Source organism: Abramis brama (genome assembly GCF_963993115.1).
Source record: "Abramis brama genome assembly, chromosome: 15".
In the NCBI taxonomy this organism is placed as follows: domain Eukaryota; kingdom Metazoa; phylum Chordata; class Actinopteri; order Cypriniformes; family Leuciscidae; genus Abramis; species Abramis brama.
In genome coordinates, this window is record NC_139977.1 from 15,896,577 (window position 1) to 15,915,658 (window position 19,082).

Sequence of the window (19,082 nt, forward strand, 5' to 3'; positions counted from 1 at the left end):
ATTTGGGAGAAATGTTGTCAGTAGTTTATAGAATAAAACAAAAATGTTAATTTTACCCAAACACATACTTATAAATAGTACTACATTTTGCAGTGGTCTCTTAATTTTTTTCAGAGCTGTATATATATATTTACTTTTTATTATTACATGATGTTTATCCCTATTTGTTTTTATGAAATATTTCATAGACACAATATTGCTTCTGGCTAAATATTAATTTGTCAGATAAAAACCTATTACACATTTTAAAATTACCAGAATGTTTTGCAATAGATTGTAACTGTTTCGGCAGATTGTTTAATAAAGCAAATACTAATGAGATGGTTTAAGAGATAAAAAACATTTACGCATTGGAGTCTCAGTGAAATTAAACTTCAGGAGCCGGTCAAAGCTGTATTGATGAGGAGGATATTAATTGTTTGACGTTTATCTTTGTTTATTCTTGTTTTTTGCAGGGTTCTCAATTAATAGTGAATTATGATGACCATGAGTTAAACAATACTTTTAAGTTTGGTGTCGTCTACCAAAAGTTTGGGCAGGTGAGAAAATGATTGTTGTTTGTGTGCAGTTCACTGACCATTATAAAAATATATATATAAAATGGTCTGGTACCTGATCAGGCTGAGGTTCTCAAGGACACTTTAACAGCTGCTTCAGTCTGAATCACCAAAGTAATAAAACCATAAAGCTGTTGCCATATGTGAATTATTTCATCTTTCCACTCTACCTGTGCTTCCTGTTGTTTTCTTCATCGTTTGCCGTTCACTGATGTCTTCTGACTCTCTGCTGCCCGCAGACCTCAGAGGAGGAGTTGTTTGGGAACAGTGAGGAGACTCCGGCCTTCATGGAGTTCCTCCAAGTGCTGGGAGACTGTGTAGAGCTGCAGGACTTTAAAGGGTAAAAGAAAACATTAAAGAAAGGCTGAAAAAAGTTAGGATGTGTGAATATATAAATGCCCTGCAAAGGACAACGTGTGTTTTCTCTGCATCACAAATACTTGTGCTTTTATTGGCCTACCTCAGTTTTCACTCCATGACATATCTTCAGGTTTCGAGGAGGTTTGGATGTGTCTCATGGTCAGACAGGGTCTCAGTCGGTCTACACTGTGTTCAGAGGGCAGGAACTCATGTTTCACGTTTCCACCAAACTACCCTATACAGAGGGAGACATGCAGCAGGTGCTTCTGATTATAATTATGATTGAAATCTAGGGACAATCAGTATGCTGTCCTAGAGAGAGCGTGTAAAATCATTATATGTTTCTATTTCCTACACACAGCTCCAAAGGAAGCGGCACATTGGGAATGACATTGTGGCTGCAGTTTTTCAAGAGGAGGGCACACCGTTTGTGCCTGACATGATTGCTTCCAATTTCCTCCATGCCTACATTCTGGTTCAAGTGGAAAACCCTGGAACAGATGACACCACATACAAGGTTTGTCATCAGAATTTCTTGGCTCTCACTTTACAATAAGATCCCATAATGCATTAACTAAAATTAGCTAACAATGAGCAATTCATTTGTTACAGTATTATTAAAGGGACAGATTGTCATCAATTACTCACCCTCATGTCGTTCCAACCCAATAGGACTTTCGTTCATCTTCGGAACACAACTGAAGATCTTTTTAATGAAGTCTGAGAGCTTTCTGTCCCTCCATTGACAGCTACGCAACTACCACTTTGACACTTCAAAAAGTTCATAAAGTGATCATAAAACTAATCCATATGAATGGATTGCTACGTAACACGAGAATGAACCTCATTGGTTCTTGAGTTGATGAATGTTTATATGTGAACAAAAGCCTAAATTAAATCTGTTTATCATAAAGCGATTCCCAATGGTCATCTCTTCAGAAAAATTAGTTTTACGATCTCTTTATGACCTTTTTGAGGTGTCAAATTGGTAGTTGCGTAGACTGTCAATGGAAAGACAGAAATCGCTCTGAAATTTCTTTAAAATGTCTTTATTTGTCTATCGAAGATAAACGAAAGTCTTACGGGTTTGAACCGACATGAGGTTGAGTAATTAATGACAGAGTTTTCATTTTTGGGTGAACTAACCCTTTAATCTTTGTTAATGTTAGCTAAAAAAAACTGTTAGTTAATGTTAACTAATGTACTTAACTAATGTAAAAAAAAATATTATAGTGAATGTTGAATTGTATTTATATGGTGCAGGTGTCTGTCACAGCACGTGATGATGTGCCACATTTCGGCCCTCCGCTTCCCAATCCGCCCGTCTTCAAAAAGGTAAATTAGTGCACCACTACATCTGCCACACTAAATCATTTAATCAGTATTTTTATCTAGTTTTCTATTTATAATATCTAAACATCTTTAAAACCAATATCAGTTTACTTGAAGGAAGACTTTTTGTCTTTTTTAAGCATAAATCCAAGTATATTCTCTGTGCCTTTTTGCCTCTCAACTAAATTGATATTGTTTTGTGGATGATGTAATATTTTGATGGGAAAGCAAAGCAAATACTAATAGGGCAGAAAGTTTGCTATCAGATTATTGTTTGTCTGACACATTTGGCTATTGCAGGCAGGATTTTGTCACGTCATTGTCTTTTAAGGCAGTTCTTGCATCTTTGTTACATTTGCGGTGTCATTCTATTCTCTCTTAGGGTCCAGAATTCAGAGAGTTTCTGCTGACCAAGCTGATCAATGCAGAGTTGGCGTGCTACAGGTCAAACCGATTTGCCAAGCTTGAGGTGAGGAAACAATAGAGCATCCTTTATTACCACATTACAGTCCTGATGTACGTATCAGGCCTTTGCTGTTCATAAGTTTCTGCTTTGCCACAATCTCTGACTGTTATGTCGTATTGGGGGTCTCAGAGACCCAAAGGCTCTTTTAATAGCTTGAGAGAAAAAATACTTAAATAACTTGATACTTCTTTTCTTTTCCTAATCCTATAAGAACTAATTATAAACCAAACATGATAACTCTCTCAAACGACCTTCTTTAAAAGTGTTACATTTTGGGTCATAGAGACTTCAAAATTTCAAACATGAATAAATAAAATGAATTTTTACATATCACAAGAATCAAAAGGGAAAATAAGCAATTCATTTTGTTTACATGTACGCTACCGTTCAAAGGTTTGGAGTCAAGATCTGTTAATGTTTTTGAAAGTCTCTTATTCTCACCAAGGCATTTATTCGATCAAAAATACTGTAAAAACATACATATTCTGAAATATTTTTACAATTCAAAATAATTTTTCAATATATTTTAAATGTAATTGATTCATGTGATGGCAAAGCTGAATTTTCAGCATCATTACTCCAGTATTCAGTGTCACATGATCCTTCAGAAATCATTCTAATATGCTGATTTGCTACTCAAGAAACATTTCTTATTATTATCATTGTTGAAAACAGATGTGCTGTTTAATATTTTTACGGAATTAGTGATTTTTAATTCTTTGATGAATACAAAGTTGAAAACAACAGCATTTATTTGAAATACAAATCTTTTATAACCTTATAAATATCTTTACAGTCACAGTCCTTGCTGAATAAAAGTATTACTTTCTTTAAAAATAAATCTAATGTTACTGACCCAAACTTTTGAACAGTAGTGTTTATAATAATTGCCTCTGGGAGCTCAATAGTTAACTCGTGTAATGGTTTGTGTTTGTGTGATAGGAAAGAACACGAACAGAATTGCTTGATAACCTTCACAATGAGTTACACAAGCGCACACAGGCAATGCTGGGTCATCCGCTCAGCGCAGATGAAGAGAGGATGGAGAACGGAGGACATGGAGGAATACTGGAGTCTATTAAGGTAAAGTCAAAAAGATCATCCGTCATATTTACATGGGTAAACTATCCCTTTGACGTCTTTATGTCTGTCTCAGCGGGCGATGCGTGTGCGCAGTCACTCTATGGAGACAATGGTGGGCTCCCAGAAACATGGCCGCTGTACTTCGGCGGGAGGGGGCGTTCCCACCAGCCTGAGTGGGGTCGGCCTGATCCACAGCAATACTGAGGTTGCTAAGTCTCCTCTGAAGAGCCCGGTGAAGAGACGCTCAGGGCTGTTCCCACGGCTGCACACCAGTATGGACGGACAGCCAGAGCGCCACACACGCAGGTCTGACAAATACACAAAAAATTAACACTTACAGATCTGTAATCAGTATACATATAAATCAGGCTCAAATATGATAGTTTAAGAATTACATAAGCCAAAATATCTCTTGATATATAGCTAGTCAGTGTTGGCATGTGCCACAGGGTTTTCAAACTTTATGATGCTGAATATTTTTATGTGTACAAATTGCATACTGTGTATTATATTTTATTATAAAGATGATGTCATAAAAACAACAAAATTAAAAAGTTGAAATGTATATAGACAAAAAGTACTACATGGACAAAAGTATCTGGACACACCCCTTAATTATTGAATTTATGGGTTTCAATCAGACCCATTACCACAGGGGTATAATATCAAGCATCTAGCCATGCAGTCTGCATTTACAAACATTTGTGAAAAAATTAGTAGTTCTGAAGAGCTCAGTGAACTCAAGAGTTGTACTGTGATAGGATGCCACCTTTGCAATAAGTCAGTTCATGAAATGTTATCCCTGCTGGATATTCCACAGTCAGTTGTAAGTGGATAGTGGAAGTGTTTAGGAACAGCAGCAACTCAGCCATGAAGCAAAAGACCATGTAAAGTCACAGAGCGGGGTCACTGAGTGCTGAGGCGCATGGTGTATAAAAGTCACCAAAGGTCTGCTGATTTCATATCAGCTGAAAAGATCCATTAATATCAGCACAAAAACTGTGCGGCGGGAGCTTTGTGGAATGGGTTTCCATGGCCGAGCAGCTTCATGAAAGCCTCACGTCAACAAGTACAGTGCCAAGCGTCGGATGGAGTGACGTAAAACACGCCGCCACTGGACAGCAGTGGAAACATGTTCTGGAGTCATGAATCACACTTCTCTGTTTTGCAATCTGATGGGCGAGTCGGTGTTTAGCGAAGGCCTGGAGAACGTTTCCTGCTTGACTGCATTGTGCCAACTGTAAAGTTTGGTGGAGGAGGGATGTTCTTTAGGGGTTGGACTATAGGCCCTTTACTTCTAGTGACGGGTAAACTTAATGCTTCAGCACACCAAGACATTTTGGACAATGCTATGCTTTCAACTTTGTGGGAACAGTTTGGGAAAGGCCCTTTTCTATTCCAGCGTGACGGCGCCCCAGTGCACAAAGCCAGGTCCATAAAGACATTGGTTTAGTTTTGTGTGGAAGAACTTGACTGACCTGCACAGAGCCTTGACTTCTACCCCATTGAACACCTTTGGGATGAACTGGAATGGAGATTGCGAGCCAGGCCTCCTCAGCCATCATCGGTGCCTCTACCGGATTAATGGGCAAAAATTCCCACAGAAATGCTCCAAAATCTTGTGGAAATCCTTCTCAGAAGAGTGGAAGCTGTTATAGATGCAAAGAGGAGACCAACTCCATATTAATGTCTATGTATTTAGAATGTGATGCCATTACAGTCCCTGTTGGGGAAATGGTCAGGTGCTTTACTTATTTTAATGCTTGTTTTTTCTTATTTTATTAAGTCATCTTGAGGCCCCCTTGTGGGCCCCGGCCCCCTGGTTGAGATCCACCGTGGGACCCCCATTTGAAAACCCCTGCTCTAAATGATCAAATTATGTTTTTCTGTCATTTCAGTGTCCTATGTGATCAGAGAAGTCTAGATAGCGGTCATCTCTCACAGGAAGTGAGATCAGAGACGTCGTCCAATCCTAGCTCTCCAGAGATCCTGATCAATGAGAGGTAAATTTCACCACTGGTATTCAGTAAATTCATACTCTTAATAGGTAATAATACTTTCTTTATTTTGTCTCTCTGTTTTTACAGGCCGCCTCTCAAGCCTAAAGAGGCCAGCGGAAAACCAGATATTTCTCGTTCCTCCTCCAGCACCAGCAGCTTCAGTAGTGCTGCAGGAGACCCAGAGACTATGGAGGAGAAAGAGCCTGTAAGTAAATGTGTCTTCAGGCAGACTAACATGTTCAGTATGCTAAAGTCAAAATCGACAATTCTTATTTTTTATGGAATATTGCAGTATTATTATAAATCATTTGTCCGTGCACATAATTTATGTGCTCTGGTAATCTTTATTTATTTTTAACTTCCCCTCCCTCTTGCCACGACATCTCTTCTCTGATGATGTGTTCACTGGTGCGAGGGTGGGACAACCTGTCACTCACATGACATCACAGCAATAGCAAACCGCAACGATGTTCTACTTCGACAAGCTGTTTCACTCAGATATATAGTATGTCACAATAAGGAAAAAAGATTATGGCAACTTCCGTTTCATGCCGACTTTATGTGTGTTGTGTCGTGTTCAGAGCAGCCTCCAGATATCTCCCAGTCTCTCGCCCGTATTTGGCTCTGTGAGCACAGAGGGGCAGGGTGCAGGAACGCCGGTCATTATGTGCCGCAGTCCAACAGGTATCCGAGACTCTTTTCTCATATTCAAACTCTGAATTTAATATTTACAGCTTAATGTATTATTTTCTGCATATCTCCCGACTAAAAGATTTTAAGAACAAGACTTCACCCAGAACCAATCTGAAGTTTCGCTTTGACAGATTGAGCCAGTCCGCTGCTGTAAGACTTCATTCTTTTATGACTTTAGTGTTGCTCTTTCATTGTTTGTCATCCTCTGTAGTGTTTTTCCATTTGGTTGTGTGTTTTAGTGTGAGAAGTTTTACCACTGAAAGGTAACTTTGAACTCTTATTCACAGGGACATTAGCAAAGAGAATGTCAAAGACAACCAGAACCATTGTGAGTATGTATGTTACTATTGAAATTACAGTCATTAACACATGTAGGGCCAGAATTACTAAACAGGGCAAATTAGCGTGAGAGTGCAATCCCATAAAAGCACAGATGGGAGTGGAATGTTCTGCGCGTGATCTACTGACGACACACAAATCAAAAAACACAGACGCAGCCGGATCATTTTCATAATGACAAACACAATCTACCAAGAACAGCGCAAATTAGCGTCTGGTTTAAGACATGCTTTTATTGGGTGTTAAATAATGGCGCAAACAACAGTACATTGACGAGCGCAAACCTTAGTAAATCACCTTGCGTGATTCATTTAAATACTCAAATCAATTCAAATGCAATAAGGTCAGCCGCAAAAATAACCCAGTCCACGCCCTCTCAGTGCTAAATTTTCACTGCGTGTCTTTAGTAAATCCTGACAGTAGTTTTTTAACGCCAAAAGAGGGTTTGCGCTGGCGCATACTGTTAGTAAATCTGGCCCATAATCTTGCAGGTAGAGTATATCAAGCGGCTGCATTTAAAGTTTTATTTTGTATAAATTTCGGTATATTTCATAACAGTGAATGATAATTACATTTTTCTAACAATTTTAATTTTAATATTAATATTAAAAATATCATATTTTATCCATTAAGATAAAAGAAAGCATACTATAATCTCACACAGATATTTAGTGCAGTTGTTGCAGTGTCTGGTTTTGAAGTGAGGTTGTATTGAGTTCAAAATAATGGATTAAAAAATGTTATAGCATTATCTATATTAAAGTTATTTGTAAACCTCATTTTTCTGAAATCTAAATACTAAACAAAAATGTAGATTTTAGTTTAAATGTAATTTTCTTTCAGATACAATATTTGAAAAAAAAAATTCTCTGAACTTTTCCTTGGGTCTGTGGCCCATGTTGGTCCCTGGACCCAGTTTTGATTTTTTTTTTTCCTATGATTTTCAATTTTTTTAAAAAACCTTTACAGATACATGGTTTTGTTCAACATGTTTTTTTTGTCAGAAGTGAAAAAGCAAAATTAGACCAGACACATGAGTTAAAATTTGGGGGATGACTCCTGTTGGATTCCAGTGGAATAATTAATTGAATATTATTCATTAAATCAGTGGTTCTCAAACAGGGGCTCGCGGCCCACTAGGGGTCCTCAGCAAAATCTCAAGAGGCCTTTAGGGTGACTTGAAAGTATTTAAATGAATAAATTATGTTTAATGTATTAAAATAATAAATTAATTGTGGTAAATTTATCAATACCCCCAGTTTATGTTCATAAAAAATTTCTCATTCAGATTTCTCATAATTACAGCACTGGAAATAATAAAAGAAAATGCATAAAAGAATAAAAAGAAAAAAACAAGAACCCACAACACAGAATTGGTTAAAAGAGCTCTTGCCACAGAAGGTCTTGTGATATCAAAGTCACATTAAAAATACCCCCGCTTTACAATATTTTACTGACGGATTCAAAAAGAGCGTGACCGAAAATGAATAAAATGTATCGGAGTGATGGATAATGATTATTTGTGGCGCAGGCTCTGAGTATATCTGTAATGGCCAGTATAAAATTACTCTCATAAGTCATAATCCTATGTTATGTCATTGTCAAAATTATGTTTCTTATTTGGTATTTACTAACACTTTAAACTCACCATTTAATTAGAAAAGCAATGGATCAGCGCCGAAGATCAGACACTGTCGGAAAGAAGGAGGGAAATTAAAGAGGGACACATCACTCAAAGCCTGTGCTCCACTCTGGACATCACAGGAAGAAGCACTTATCTCCTCTTACATCTTATATCGGCTGCTGACCTGGCACATTTATTGATTTTGCACATTTTGAGAAAGTCTTTCACTGTAATAGAATTCATAAAATACAAACTTATACAAACTGGATTAGTTGTTCAATAATAGTAACTATTCTCACTCAATAATAATAATAAAATGACATTTTTTAATTAACAAAATTCCCAGCACCTGAATCACTCCACTGTATTTTGAGAACACACTGTGAATGACTTCCCAGACTGGATATACAGTAGTTTGATTAAACTGACCACAGCAGATATTGTACACATCCATTTCATTACCAAATCAGTCACTTGTCTTTGAGAAATAAAACGTTAGCACAGCATTGCCTTCCTCTGTAAATCGGAAGCAATTCCTTAAAAAAATGACCTAAAATTGTTTGGAGATGTAATTATTGTGTCCCCTGAAGAGTTTTTATAATATATATTATTAGAAAAAAAAAAAAATTGTAGTGTACTAACCTCTTATTTTTAAATGGGTACTTCCACAACTGATGCCTATGTGTACATATTAGAAAATCACTGATTGCTATTATGTGTATATTTATTGAGTATATTCATGGAAGGAAATGCAGAAGAATACATCTTTATTGTCACAAATAGCTCAGATGTGTTACATGTGACAATTTAAGAGAGATTTTTCCATTCTGTTTTTAAGTCAAATTTTATTTTTATTTTTTTCTTGCTTAACAAAACGAGCAGTGTTAATTTATTTCTCTATGATTGTACTGCTACACATGTAAAGGTTTCTGGTAACACTTTACAATAATAGTTAATTAGTTAACAACTTTAGTTAAGATGAACTAAGAATGATACTTCTACAGCATTTATTAATCTTAGTTAAATACCGTAACAAATGTATTGCTCATTGTTAGTTCATAGCCTACGTTATGTTAACTAATGAAACCTTATTGTAAAGTGTTACCAGGTTTCTGTAGGGAAATGTTGATTTTGTGAAATAAAATATTGTTTTTTGCAGTGGTGTTGATTATATTGTAGCCTCTGTTCTTTTGTGAGCCGGGCCATAGCTTCTCTCGCCCCCCTGACTGTATAATCATAACGCACTGGGCCTCTTACCTCTTTTTTCAACAATATGTACGGCGGGGACTTACAATCTGATGAACAGTGATCTATGACAGTACGGACATGCAGTGGCCCCAAAAATTATTTGGATGCTTAAGCCACATTTAAAACTATGAATGTCATTAAATAAGGTGGTAATAATAATAATAATAAAATGTAAACTGCAATCAAATGATGCAAACAAACTTTAACTATTTTATTAAATTTTTCTCTGAACTTTTCCACAGACCCCTAGAACCCTCTTGTGGCTCATGATGGATCCCAGTTTCAAAATCCCTGAATATATAGTTAAAAATGCTTTATTAAAATTATTTATAATTATAAATACATACTTTTTGGGTGCTACTGTTTGTCCATCAAATAAAGTGAAATAAAACTTGTTGCATAACGAAAAGCATGGTTTGTGGATTGATTTTTTTTATGGCTTATTTTACCTGATTTATTCATTTACCTGATTATTATATCGGATCCTATTGGCTCCTGAAATCATTCTATGAACAATGGTGTGAGTGTGTGACAGAAAACCTTAGTATGAATGCACTTTTAATACATAAGCAAGGCTACCTGTAAATTAATTATAATGGACACTAAATGTAATTTACTTTAACTGATAAATTACCATTTACTAGCAGACTGGAAAGATAATTATACCGATTCTACCCTTTAATCCTAGGATGCTGTTCCTGTGTATCGCATACACATTGCATCCTAAATATGAATGTTAGGGAATGTATAATCTGGTCTACTGAAAAGAGGGCGGGTCACAATCTGGCAGCAACCGTCTCTTGGGCAGCGTGTGTGTGTGTGTGTCGCGAGGCTCAAGCGCACTTAGCACAGCTAGCGCGAGGCACCGTTCACTTCATTGCGAGTTAGCCGTTAGCTCGTTTAAAGACTGATCATGGCGGCGGTGCGCAGCCTGCGGGTGTCAGTGAAGTCCGAAAGCGCGTCCGATCGTTCAGAGTCCGACTCGGAATCAGACTCGGATCGAGATGCCCGGGAAGCGGAGCCCATGGAAGTGGAGGAGGGAGAGCTGGAGTCCATTCCTGTTCGCCGAAGTTTAAAGGAGCTTTTGCCGGTGAGTTACTCCGTACCGTAGGCCTCTTTCAAACCACGGCCTCGCGTAGTACATGATCCGGCCGTTGGTGGGGCCAATGCGGTGTTTAGTTCAGAGTGAGGGGTTGTCGCTGCACTTAGCCTGCTTCTGAAAAGTTTATGGTAATGGGTTTATGGTGGGTTATACTATTTGCTTAAAATATAGCGTTGGTATGTGTGTTTTCGTATGATCTTGTGAAAGTAATGTGAATCTCTGGCCCAAGTTTCCTAAGACTAACAGACTTCAATTTGACGCACTGTTATGTCTATACTGATCAATTATTCTGATTGAATATGACAGTACAAACAACCCCGTATTGCAGATTAAAGTGACCATCTTGAATCAAAAACTGAAGTGAAGACATTCTGCTGTATGATTAACTGCTTCCACAGGACACCAGCCGACGCTATGAAAATAAGGCTGGAACCTTTATCACTGGAATCGATGTCACGTCTAAGGTAAGTTAAGTGCCAGCTGAATGTGTGAATATATTAGCCGGGCCTAGTAATGTACCTGTTTTTCACCACATTTGTACGTGTTCAGGAGGCCATTGAGAAGAAGGAGAAGCGAGCAAGAAGATTTCATTTTAGCGCAGAGGAAAATCTGGCGCAGAAGAACGTTGTTCTGGACCGGGATGTGTTGAAAAAAGGTATGAAATCTTAAACAGCTGTAGCCCAACAATTGATTTAAAGGTGACATGAAATTAAATGTCTTCCTATCCATTTACTAAAGGCATAATATTGGTCTTATTGTAAACAAATCATATGTGCACGTTTCATTTCTTCTTCTTTTTTGACCTTGTAAAGTAGGGCTGCAACAACTAATCGATAAAATCGATAATAATCAATAATGAAAATCATCGACAACGAATGTCATTTTCGATTAGTCGCGTCTGCCCACCGTGCACTGAAAACTTACGCCAGTCGCGTCAAATTACAGCACTGAATAACGCATTCCTATGGACAAAATGCATCTAAAATAGCGGGGGAAACATATTTAGCTGCTGTGGGATAGGTGCGTGATCCAAGCTACCCAAAACATGATAATTCTTTATTTAAAGCTTTAAGCTAATGCATAAGCGTAATATTTAACGTGACTTGCCTGTCACAGGCGCTTTGACAGATGCGCGTGCTGTTTAATGTGTGATGTTTCCTCGGCGCAAAACTTTTTTCGGTTATATCGTTCACTGTAAGCTTTACAAATGCACGCGAGTATTTCCATTTTGCATGAATGCTCGTCTTGACAATCTGCCTTTAACTTCAGACTTTACTACATGAGCGCCTCAAACAGACAGGACGCATATTACAGAGGAAGAGAGGCCTAATTAATATTCATCGCAAAAATATTAATTTTGCTGAAATATCTGTCAAAACCTTAAAGTATTTGTAATAAGTATTTTATGAGAGTGGTAACTGTAAAGGGATGACTGTGTGTAATTGAATATAAATGTAAGATGTTTCTAACATTTACAAGGATAAAGAAATCACAGTAACAGGTTGAACAGTTAACAGTAACACAGTGAATGTGTGTGTGTGTTCCTGAGGAAAATTCTTATCTGTTAGCACTGAGTTTGTATTTTTCTTTATTATTATCTTAATTTTTAATGTAGGGATTTAAACTGTACTTTTGCTTTATAGCTCTTTTGTACGTAGCATAGATATATTCACTATGTTTTCATAGCATTCAGTTGGCACATTTGTTTGAAGGACAGATTTGGCTCAGATGTTTTGTCAATAAAAGAAAAAAGGGCTTTTTAATCCGATTAATCGAAGACATTATCGGCCAACTAATCAATGTCACAGCCATGCTTACCACTCGACCACCTCGAAAACATTTGGAACAACAAACCTAATTAGACTAGTGTTGTCAAAAATATCGATATTTCTTATATATAACGATATTGAAATATTCCTTTTCTGCAGTATCGATACACCGATGCCAGCTGCAACCCTCTTGTCTCCGACAGCGAAGTGACACACACCTGGTCTCATTCGCTTCAGTTAAATAGTGCTTGTGTTATGCATAATTTTTCTTATTCCCATAGGTTTCCCACTCACACCAAAAGCTAATCTATATAAGTGGTACGCACATAAAGCCACCTCTCAAACAGCTTGTGAGTCGCAAGTACCAAAATGAGTGGCTTAAAATATTGCAGTGGTGTAAAATATTGATTTAAAAATATTTAAGAAATATACGCTGTATGAACCACTTTAACACTGTATTTCCATTGTATGGAAAAGAGCACTGTGAACGTTCTTTAAAAAAAAAATTGTATTCCAAAGAAGAAAAAGTCGAACGACATGAACATTCACTCATCATTTACTCTCCCTCATTTTTAGTAAACTTTAAGCTCTTGTGGACCGTGTACTCTCTCTTTAGCGATCCCAAATGTGCGTCTGGAAGCCCTCTACATGACTGGAGTTGATGACATGAGCACTCAGGATGTTTTTGGCTACTTTAAAGAGTATCCACCTGCCCACATCGAGTGGATAGATGATGCTTCCTGTAAGTATAGCCTATTTTACATGTTGAATGCATCCAAATCTGAATTGAAAACAGGTAAAGTTTTGTTTAAGGCTGGTTTGTGGTGCTCATAGTCAAATCACACTGTTTCCAGGCAACGTGGTGTGGCTAGACGACATCACTTCAACCAGAGCTCTCATTAATTTGAGTCGGATGCCAGACAAAGGAGAGGTCACAAACACAGACAGCTCGAAACCCTCTGAACTTCCAGTCCTGCCGGAGAAAGGTTTGTCTGTCCTGTTATTTCATTGTCAACCTTGATCTATGTTCCAAGTTTTGCGAAACAAAACTGTCACACCGTTGCTGAACAGCTCGGCGAAGCCGTGGCTCTGATGATGAGGAGGAGGAGGATGAGGAGGAGGAAGGAGAGGTAGATGATGAAGATGAGGTGGTGAAAGTGGATAAGAGCAGGAGCAGTGATGGCAGCGAGGGTAAAGCTAGCGACATTGAGGAAGAGACAGAAAAGAAGACACAGGACACTGCAGAGGTAAACTGGTCACATCTTTTAGTCAGATACTTAATGGTAATTTTCATATTTTTTTTTTTTTTGGGGGGATGTACCTTATATAACAACTTTTGATCCTAGGCAAGCCTGCTGTCCCAAGCAGAGCGAGAATCTCTCCTCCGGAATGATCTGCGGCCTACAACCAAGCCCTTCAAAGGCAACAAGCTGCTCTTGCGCTTCGCCACTCAAGGTGAGAAACATACTTAAGTGTCACCTACAATAGAAGGAATTGTGTTAAGAGCTCTTCATTAGTCGAGAGGGGCTTTCGCACCAGAGCAACCTTTTCATAGTTCCTATAACTAATGGTGGAAGTACCTGTTTTTTGGCGTGTTCTCACCACAGGAACTGGGAACGATTTTAGTTCTAGGAACGCCTTTTGAGAGTAGGGTCTAACCCAGCACAATAGGTACTACCAGTGACGTAACTGTACGTTGACTGGCCGAACGCATGTGTAAACACAGTTCATAGCCTATATATTAAAGTCGGGTTTGGCGATTTGTTCCAGAAACATTTTTTGTTATGCTAGTTGAAAGTCTCTTCACATCCTGATAGCAATCACTAAGCTAATTGTATTTACATGTGTGTGTGTGTGTGTGTGTGTGTGTGTGTGTATATATATTGTCTGTGGAAGGCGTAGGACCATAAAATGTTCGTCCAATCATTGCAGCCACCTTTTATAGTTCTTCCTGAACCAAAACAATGAGCTTATGCTGCATTCTTGCCATAACTACTGTAATTTGTAAGAGATCAAAATCTGTGACTTTATACTTGGAGCAGTTCGTGACTCGAATTTATGCGTTTAATGGCAACACTATCAACACCGAAATGAATCTGCAGCAGTCAGGTGTTACAAATCAGAGCTCTTTAAGTTGTTTTGTTCATAATTTAGTGTTGTGTGCTTTGAGATACGAGGTAGATTAATGCCGTCTCATTAGATTAATGCCGCTCTCTCGTCTCGTGACGCCATTGTTTCCTCCCTGCTGTACGTGTTCATGTGTTTTGAAGGAGGCGTGGTTTCGGAGAGCACTCTGAAGGGAGGGTGGGATCTCATGCTTTCAAAGCTAGCTTGCTACTGCTAGCCTCTACGAAAATTCCCTGCCCTACCTTTAACTCCATGAATATGGAAAACAGCAATAGATGGACTGACACCGAATTCTAGGCACTTCTCAACCATTACGCTAAAGAGGAAATTCAACGTGACTTTGGAAGGGACCAAGCGAAACATGATTATGTATTTCTGCTCAGCAAGTGACATTATGTATCAACCACATGGCAAAAGATATACTATGTTTTCTTATACTGTTTACTTTCTTTGTTTTAACATATAAAATAGAAGAAGAGGCTAAGTCGTTCTCGGTGCCGTCAAAATAAAAGTCCACAGCACAGTCAAAATTAAAGTCTCGCACAACAACCAGAGCAGTAAGACATTAGTGACCGCTTGCAAAGTTCCAACTAGTGGCACAAATGCAAACAGGAAAATGGCCCTAAGGGGGACATTTAGTTCTCGGGGGACAGCCCTGGTGGCTAGTTCTTATAACTACCCATTGCGAAAGCCCCTTATGCTGATTACGTTGATAAAGTACAGACTGATCTCTGCATGTTAACACTCTTAACGGTTTATTTTCTTCAGATGACAAAAAGGAGTTGGGTGCAGCTAGGAGAAGTCGGTACTACATGAAATATGGGAATCCAAACTATGGCGGCATGAAAGGCATCTTAAGTAACTCATGGTAAGAAGAAAAAAAATATTTTTTTTGTTGAAAATTTACAATATTTAGCAAGGACACATTAAATTGATCAAAAGTTAAAGTAAAGACATTTATAATGTCAAATCAATGCTGTTCCTTTGAACTTTGTTCACCAAAGAATCCTGTTTTCAGCATTGATAATATGAAATGTTTCTTGAGTTGCATATCATCGTATTAGAATGATTTCTGAAGGATCATGTGACACTAAAGACTGGAGTAATGATGCTGAAAATTCAGACTTCAAATAAATATTAAAAAAAATAATTAATATAAATGGGAAACAGTTTGGTTTTTTAATTGTAATTTGTATTTCACAATATTACTGTATTTTTGATCAAATAAATGCTGACTTGAACATAAGAGACTTCTTTCAAAAACATAAAAAAAATCTTAGTGATCCCAAACTTTTAAATGGTAGCGTAACTTCACTTTTCTGAGCCATTTTTGCAATTTACTTCTAACTAAATGGTTGAAGTCCAAATTCTTCTTGGGGTTACTTATTCATTTTCTGGAATTGTGTCCATTTCTGTAGGAAACGGAGGTATCACACACGGAGAATCCAGCGTGACATTCTGAAGACCAAAAAGCCTCTGATTGGAGACAGTATGGGACACACCCCACCTTACACTCATCGACACTCCGGTAAATCTCTTAAACGATAAACATCCTTGTCTTGTGTTTTTTCATTGGTCTGTAATTTGAGCTCTTTCTCTTTTATCAGCTGACCTGGTGAATCTGCCAGAAGAGCCTATAGTGGAAGAGGAAGAAGAGGATGAGGATGGAGAGGAAGACATGGATGCTGATGATAGGGTGGTGGAGTACAAAGATCGGGGAGAACGGGGACCACGGCCTGTGGAAGGAGGCGTGCGTAGTCGCTTAGGAAGCCCGTCGCCCGCATCTTCAGATTCAGACGAGATGGACTACGATCTGGAACTGAAAATGATCTCAACGCCTTCTCCTAAAAAGAGCATGAAGATGACCATGTATGCCGACGAGGTTGAAACCAACCTTCGCAGTCTCCGGTAAGTCCAAATGATCAAACAGTGGCTACATTTGGGGATTTGAGTTTTATCCCTTGTAGATTTATCCTTTGGATGTAAATGTTGTCTTTGTGCTGAAAAGTATTCATGATGAGTTTGATTGTCTTGATAGCAATTGCACATTTTGTCCCTTCCACTTTCCTAGGAACTCCATACGAACCGAAACAAGTAGCAGTGTTAGGAGTCGCATTGGTGGTGGTGGTGGTGGTGGTGGTAGTGGAGGAGAAGGAGGAGCAGGAGGAGGCTCGTCCAAATCTACATCAGACAAAGTGACTGATGTGAGGCAGTTACTGGAGGAGAAGAGGCAGGGACTCTCTCAACAGAGATCACGCCCCCCAGTGGCTACAACCGGCAAGACTGGTTAGTTATTGAGAGATAAAAACATACAAATCTTAATTTAATGTTTTGTTTTGAGATTTATATTATATATCAGTATATATTTTTTTTAAATATATTTAAGTCATTCTGCATTGAGGCCCCCTAATTGAGAACCACTGATCTTCAGGTTTCCCACAAGTGCTTTAAAAGTGATAAATTCAGTTTGATCTAATATAAGGCCTAAATATCTAAAATGGTAAAAACAAAAGTCTTAATTATTGTTTTAAATTATTGCATGTTCAAAGTAAAAAGGCAGCACTGCACATTCTACAGGTTTGCGGTTTCAGAGCCATTCGCAGTCATTAAATACCGCACATTTATGACAAGTGATTGTTTGAATTATGACCATGTTTACTTTGACGTTTATATTGTAATATGTTCTATCTAGATGGTTGTAAGAGTGCATCTTTTTTTATTTATATTATTGGTATTTCGGTTACACAATAAACCTATAATTCAGATGCACTTATATATTATTACATAAATCAATTTCAGTGCATATGTATTGAATATAATGTGCTTAAACTATTTATTTTACCCTTATTTACTGACTGTAAAAATCTAAAATACATGAATTATTTTGAGATTGAATGAGTTTGTTCTTTATGGACACAAGCTATTAGTTTTATTTGTGTAGGTCTTTGAAGTCTTGTAACTTAACAAGCAGATGAATTAAAATCCACAGCATTACTTTATAAGTTTGACCATTTTGAGCAGAGCAAATGTGGGCAATGAAAGGATGCATCTGTTTTACTCTTCATAGATGTGAGACAGAGATTAGGAAAGAGGCCGCACTCTCCGGAGAGACGTCGCTCCGTCTCTCCCGTCATCTCTAGAAACGCAGTATCTCGGAGAGAGCCTTTGAGCGACGTGCGCAGCCGCCTCGGTGTAGCTAAACACGAGAGCCGTAGCCTCTACTCGGAGTCCTCGAAAGACAAGAAAACAGGTACACGTGAAGTCGCAGCTCTTCTGGTTCTCTATACATTATTTTATGATACTAACTAATAGTATTTGTTTTCAGGGGGCTTGTGGAGTCGTCTCGGCCCATCTCACAAGGACGGTGGAGACGATGACAAGGCTTCTTCTCGAGCGACTTCCTCGAGAGGAATAAGGCGTCGAGATGACGAGGAATCTGACGGAGATGATGACAACGAAGAGGATGACACTCAGCTGCAGAAGGTGTGGGGAGCAATGATCAAGCAAAAGGAGCAGCAGTCCAACAAGATGAAGAAAAGCCGGCTGGACAACCTTCCCTCGCTGCAGATCGAGATCAGTCGAGACAGCAGCAACGGCTCGGACAGTGACTCCTGACTGACTCCTACTGTAGGAAGTGTGGGAATGGGAGAAATGATGAATGCTGTGGAAGAGAGTTGGAGAACATCTCTAATAGACTGGGCCAAGAGACCCTGACATGTATACCTAAACATTCCCACACTCCCTCCTCTTGCCTGTCTACAAACTTTGCAGATGTTCTCCTTAGTCCTCTTTCTCCAGGAACTGACTCTGAGGGTGCTATTTGGAAAAAGAGTGCAGATCGTTTTTTTTGTTTTTTGTCATTTCAAAGAAAGGGCAGTGGATGAGTCCCTCATGTTTTGTTTTTCTTCAAAAGAAAACTATTGGATTGTATGTAACACACATCAAGGGGCCCATTTTTAAATATATACAGCGATGCACCAGGCTGACAAACAGTCCCGTGACAAATAGATGAACTGACTGGAAGCAATGTGATTGGATGTCTATTAGCAATACGTTTTCTTAATTTTGTCAGTGTGGTTGGTTTAAGTTCATGTTACATTATTATGAATGAAATGTCACTGGATTTGAAGTTAAGAACATAATACTGGTCTGATGTTTTTTTTCCCCTCTGGTCGGTGCAAGCATATATATATATATATATATATATATATATATATATATTATATGAATGGGTCAGTGCTTCATTGTATACAGTCCTATGATAGGGACAAATAATGTAGCCAATGTAATGATAATTTTTCCCAAAAAGAATGGTCTACATTCCCTAAATGTATGTGGTCAGTGAAACATACAAGAATAAGCATTGTATGTTGGAATAAAAG

The 19,082-nt window shown here is 38.2% G+C and overlaps 2 protein-coding genes across 7 annotated transcripts in view; both read left to right on the forward strand.

Moving 5' to 3' along the window:
* rap1gap2b (RAP1 GTPase activating protein 2b) overlaps window positions 1-9,625 on the forward strand; it is a 38,079-nt gene extending 28,454 nt beyond the window's left edge. For all 6 annotated transcript variants that reach the window (XM_084137423.1, XM_084137424.1, XM_084137427.1 and 3 more), the window contains 14 exons: window positions 456-539; window positions 797-897; window positions 1,048-1,177; window positions 1,279-1,434; window positions 2,181-2,252; window positions 2,632-2,718; window positions 3,658-3,798; window positions 3,872-4,104; window positions 5,697-5,801; window positions 5,886-6,003; window positions 6,380-6,482; window positions 6,571-6,641; window positions 6,779-6,819; window positions 8,490-9,625. In XM_084137423.1, coding sequence (XP_083993549.1) covers window positions 456-539; window positions 797-897; window positions 1,048-1,177; window positions 1,279-1,434; window positions 2,181-2,252; window positions 2,632-2,718; window positions 3,658-3,798; window positions 3,872-4,104; window positions 5,697-5,801; window positions 5,886-6,003; window positions 6,380-6,482; window positions 6,571-6,641; window positions 6,779-6,787 — 1,410 coding nt within the window. In that variant the 3' untranslated portion in view covers window positions 6,788-6,819; window positions 8,490-9,625. The remainder of the gene's footprint in view (window positions 1-455; window positions 540-796; window positions 898-1,047; window positions 1,178-1,278; window positions 1,435-2,180; window positions 2,253-2,631; window positions 2,719-3,657; window positions 3,799-3,871; window positions 4,105-5,696; window positions 5,802-5,885; window positions 6,004-6,379; window positions 6,483-6,570; window positions 6,642-6,778; window positions 6,820-8,489) is intronic.
* Window positions 9,626-10,526: 901 nt separating this feature from the next.
* Window positions 10,527-18,840, forward strand: ncbp3 (nuclear cap binding subunit 3). The gene is made up of 13 exons (XM_084137429.1): window positions 10,527-10,792; window positions 11,203-11,268; window positions 11,354-11,459; window positions 13,190-13,315; window positions 13,428-13,559; window positions 13,645-13,820; window positions 13,920-14,028; window positions 15,469-15,568; window positions 16,119-16,228; window positions 16,308-16,608; window positions 16,772-16,986; window positions 17,768-17,950; window positions 18,026-18,840. The coding sequence occupies exons 1-13, from the start codon at window positions 10,616-10,618 to the stop codon at window positions 18,313-18,315; spliced, it is 2,091 nt and encodes a 696-aa protein (XP_083993555.1). The 5' UTR covers window positions 10,527-10,615; the 3' UTR covers window positions 18,316-18,840.
* Window positions 18,841-19,082: the final 242 nt, after the last annotated feature.

Coding starts and splice junctions, on each gene's coding strand:
- ncbp3 (XM_084137429.1), top strand. CDS start 10,616: ATGGCGGCGGTGCGCAGCCTGCGGGTGTCAGTGAAGTCCGAAAGCGCG. Junction 10,793..11,202: donor GTTTAAAGGAGCTTTTGCCG/GTGAGTTACTCC, acceptor CTGCTTCCACAG/GACACCAGCCGACGCTATGA. Junction 17,951..18,025: donor CTCGAAAGACAAGAAAACAG/GTACACGTGAAG, acceptor ATTTGTTTTCAG/GGGGCTTGTGGAGTCGTCTC.